Source organism: Morone saxatilis, unplaced genomic scaffold, assembly GCF_004916995.1.
Source record: "Morone saxatilis isolate NCDOM2014 unplaced genomic scaffold, NCSU_SB_2.0 Contig20, whole genome shotgun sequence".
Taxonomy (NCBI): domain Eukaryota; kingdom Metazoa; phylum Chordata; class Actinopteri; family Moronidae; genus Morone; species Morone saxatilis.
The window spans coordinates 13985250-13989270 of record NW_023339763.1 but is presented as its reverse complement, the minus strand read 5'-3'; the positions used below and the strand labels follow the sequence as shown (position 1 = coordinate 13989270).

At 38.8% G+C, this 4021-nt stretch overlaps 1 protein-coding gene across 1 annotated transcript in view; it reads right to left on the bottom strand.

Moving 5' to 3' along the window:
* Nucleotides 1–275: 275 nt before the first annotated feature.
* chek1 (checkpoint kinase 1) overlaps nt 276–4021 on the bottom strand; it is a gene marked incomplete at its 5' end in the record, with an annotated part of 6343 nt that continues 2597 nt past the window's right edge. Inside the window, 7 exon segments of the mRNA XM_035667262.1 lie at nt 276–1490; nt 2141–2242; nt 2328–2459; nt 2708–2876; nt 2969–3047; nt 3130–3213; nt 3302–3406. Coding sequence (XP_035523155.1) covers nt 1407–1490; nt 2141–2242; nt 2328–2459; nt 2708–2876; nt 2969–3047; nt 3130–3213; nt 3302–3406 — 755 coding nt within the window. The 3' untranslated portion in view covers nt 276–1406.

Genomic DNA, 4021 nt, shown 5'->3' with positions numbered 1-4021 from the left:
TTCCTTTTCTTAAATCTATCCTTGGAAATGACAACCAGGATGATTATGCACCACTTACATTTTTGGAGAGCTAAATTAATTTACATACTGTAATATGTATGTATATAGCGAATGCTTATCTAAATGGCTTTTAATTGTATGCGTGTGTCTATTGTTGGTTCTTTGTGTCTGTCACATTATGGAACATTGCATCAAAATAAAAGTCTCAGAATCAGTGTCACACATTGTCAAATTTGTATCTGGCATTAGTCAACAAAATATTTAATTCACATTCCATTAAATGTATTAGTTATAAGCAATTTCTTTTTTTATTACAAAACAAAAGATCATACCATGTAGGACAACAGAGGAAAACAAAACAATGAACAGAGGACAATTCCAGCCAGAGAACAAGACTACAAGGTATGTGTTTCAGACTAGCAAGAAGTCTCCAAAGTGGGTGGGAGAGAGAGAAAGCCAGAAAGGGAGGAGCCTCGGGGAACAAACAAACAAAAATAAATGTACACTAATGGTAATAGTAACTTTGCCACTCTCAATATTACTACTGCTATTATTACTACCACAAGCACTAATGCGCTGCATGTCAAAGTGTCCTTGAGTAAGATGCTGAATCTTGATGCTGTGCTGAGCATTTACACACTTTTAGTCAGATGTAGTTGCAGACTTGGTTGTGGGGAAGAAGAATATGGTGACCCAGCTTATGTGCGCCCGGCAACAGGCTCATAATCATATATCCCAGACTCCTTCAGTTGTGCTTTAACCTGGAATTAATGTTCTAGATAGTTTGCACACTCATTACAGTAACCATGTGACTTTGATCTCAGCTCAACTACAATAACAGTTACAAACTCTTCTCATATGTTTCACTATAAAACTGTAAATGGTATGTATGTATACTGCTCAGCCAACAGTATTTTTTAACAAGTATGGTACTTCATGACTTGAACAGGCCCTGCTGAAAAATGGGTGCACCTCACACTGAACCCTAAAACAATGCTTTTGAGTCAGTGGTCATCTTCATTATATGCATCATTTATCAAAGAACATTTGGCTTACAATGTTGCTCCTTTAATAATTTATTCATGACTTTGGACTGCATCATGTCAAACATAATCAGAACAAAAGGACACAAATGCTTCCATCCCTAAGTGTACCTACCTTTGACAAACATTATATTCTAACACTAATCTAAACTAAATAACTAACCCCTTAAAAAAAGTGAGGACTTGACCAAAGTGTTCAAAAATGTCCACCCTCTTAACTCACAAGGATAGAAGTAGAAGAAAACAAACAAACAATTGATGAGAACAGCAGAATACATTTAAAATATCAATAGAACAGCTAAATATATACAGGTTCTCTCTCCAACGTCCACAGCAGTGTTCACTTGTTTGTAAAAAAGCTCCTCATGTGATCTTCTGAGTGCTGATGATGTCGCCGAGCTTCTGTTTTATTTTCACAAAGAGACGCTTAAACTCCAGACCGTCACCCTGGAAACACACAGATACAGGTCAACATCTCCCTGAAGAAAAAGTGCACTCACACAAACGTACCCATTAGGTGATTAGGTGCAGTTTGTTAATACTGTTTTTTAGTTTAGTTTCTAATATATTTAATATAATATAATATAATATAATATGTTCAAATGGATGCTAAATCTGTGGGGTGGAAGATAAACAGGCCTTCTGAGGATGGTAAAACTCTCAAACTCAAGCAACAAACAGATTTATTTAAATGCTGGATGAGGATGCAAGTACTGATAGATCTGGATACTGCATGTTTTGTTGTGTTTCTTACATTAGGGCACCAACCAGCCCTGTGAGTAGCACGATGCGGCAATAACATTATATTGCAACTATTTTGATAGATATTGCAATATGATTTATGCTTAGTGGGGGAATGATCATTCCTGCACTGCGGTTGTTTTGTTGGGAACATTTCTTAAAAGGCTTGTTGCTTTTTCTCACTAACAGGTTATTGCTGCTTCTTTACCTCTTCCATTATTTTCTTTTTTGGGGTCAGTAGCACACTTAAAGACAGTGCCTAGTGGTTGTTACCCTATTGTCTCAACTTAAATGTGGTAATGGATTATTCATGTTAGAAACACTATATTTACTATTTAGAAAATGCTCAAGCCCACCTTAGACAGTCTGAAGTCCAGCAGCACTCTCTGGTTCATCTCTAGCAAATGGACTTTGAAGATGAGTTTGTTGTTGCGTTTGTCCAGTGTGCTCACCGTCACCTAAAGAAGCAGAGAGAGGTTCAGTGTCAAAGAGTGCACTTAACCTCTAAATTTTTTAATCCTGTATACTTGAGTACATATGTACCTGTTTGTTGCAGGCGAGTTTGAAGGCAAGTGCCAGGTCATCGCAGGCATCTTTCAGGGCAGTTAAGGAAGTGTCAGCATTGACAGTGGTGAAGAAACGCGTCATTCTCCGCACTAACCTCTGCCACGGCGACTACACACAGGAAGTAAAGAGAAGTTAGGACAAAGTGACAGCATTAATGCATCAATGTGACATTTTAAGGAAGGATTTCATAAAATATAAAGTTGCCTTTGTATAGAAAAACGTGACAAAAAAAAAAAAATCACGTCTGCTCTTGTGTAAAAGAAGAACGGAGCCTGTTTGCTGAAAATTCACACACACTGTCAGATATATTCTGTAAAGAAATTACAAACTGATGTAGCACTGAGTGTGTAAATTACCTGACTGGCTCCCGGTGTGCCCAGCAGCTGACTACCCAGCAACATGTGCTCCGGTTTGGTCGGCTGAGAGAAGCTGACCTGACCGTCGGTTTGGCCTATTACCAACATTGCTTCCCAGCCACCTGCTGCAAAATCAGGCTGAGAGCTGGAAAACTGCATCCGGTCATCACTATAAAAAGGTAGGAATGTGGTCTCAATATTACAGGCACACAAAACAAATACACCTGAGAGTTAAAACTAAGAAACACACAAAGCTCTGACCTGTTGGCCCGGGATATGACTCCCACATCTGATCGAAGAATTTTGTTTCCTCCAGAGCCCAGAGGTGGTTGCTTTACACCTACAGAGATACAAAAACATCAGTCCAGTGAACATCAAATTAAAAGTTGAACTGATTCTATTGTACTGATATTGACACTTGCCTTGAGTAAACCAGCGATCTTTCTGTACATCTGCGATGGTGATGCGTGTATCTGGACTGGCCAGCAGTAATTTGGACAACAAACCTGAAGAGAGAAGTTGAACGTATATTAAATAAAGCTCCAAGACTATTCTGAACATGCAGTATTTAAACTTATACAATCTGGGACTCACTAAGAGGCATTGGTTGTATTTTCTTCCAAGGAGGTAGGTATGTTTTCTTTTGAAGCCAATCTGAATACTCCTGACAGCTCTCAGAGGGCTGGTCCCACGGCAACTCTGAAAACACAAAGACAGTGCCAAAATGTTTCCACACATCTACTGCATACAGCTGCTGCCAGAGGTGTAAAGAGAAGACATAGCTCAGGAAGTTGCACTACAGAAAGCTCTCGAGTTGCCAGTTGTACCATAATTGGGTTATTTCAGCCCTTTGGACGATACTAACTGATTCAATGCTCAGATCAGATTTTTTCTTTTGCTGTTTACATTATTTGTTGAATGTGGCCCATATCAGAATCCAGTGTGAACAGGTCACAGTCCTGAAGTGACGAACGAAGATCTGGAGTGACATAAAAGTCAAGTTCTGATATGACTGTTCACACGGAGGTCACATTGCAAACAAATCTGACCTGGCAAAGATTAGATTCCATGTGATTTGTGCTGTTCACACTGAACAAATTCCAGATTGGATATATGTCAGTCTGACCATGAATAGACCCCCACAGAGTGAATGAATTCTAATGAAACAAAGGTTGAATATCCTGCAGACAATTACATTCTGCTGGCAAAATATTATTCATTCAAATGTAGATCTTTAAGATCTCCTCCTGTTTTTAAAACATTAACAAAACTGATTGGAAATGATTTGGAACCAGCCTGACCATTTCACGATAC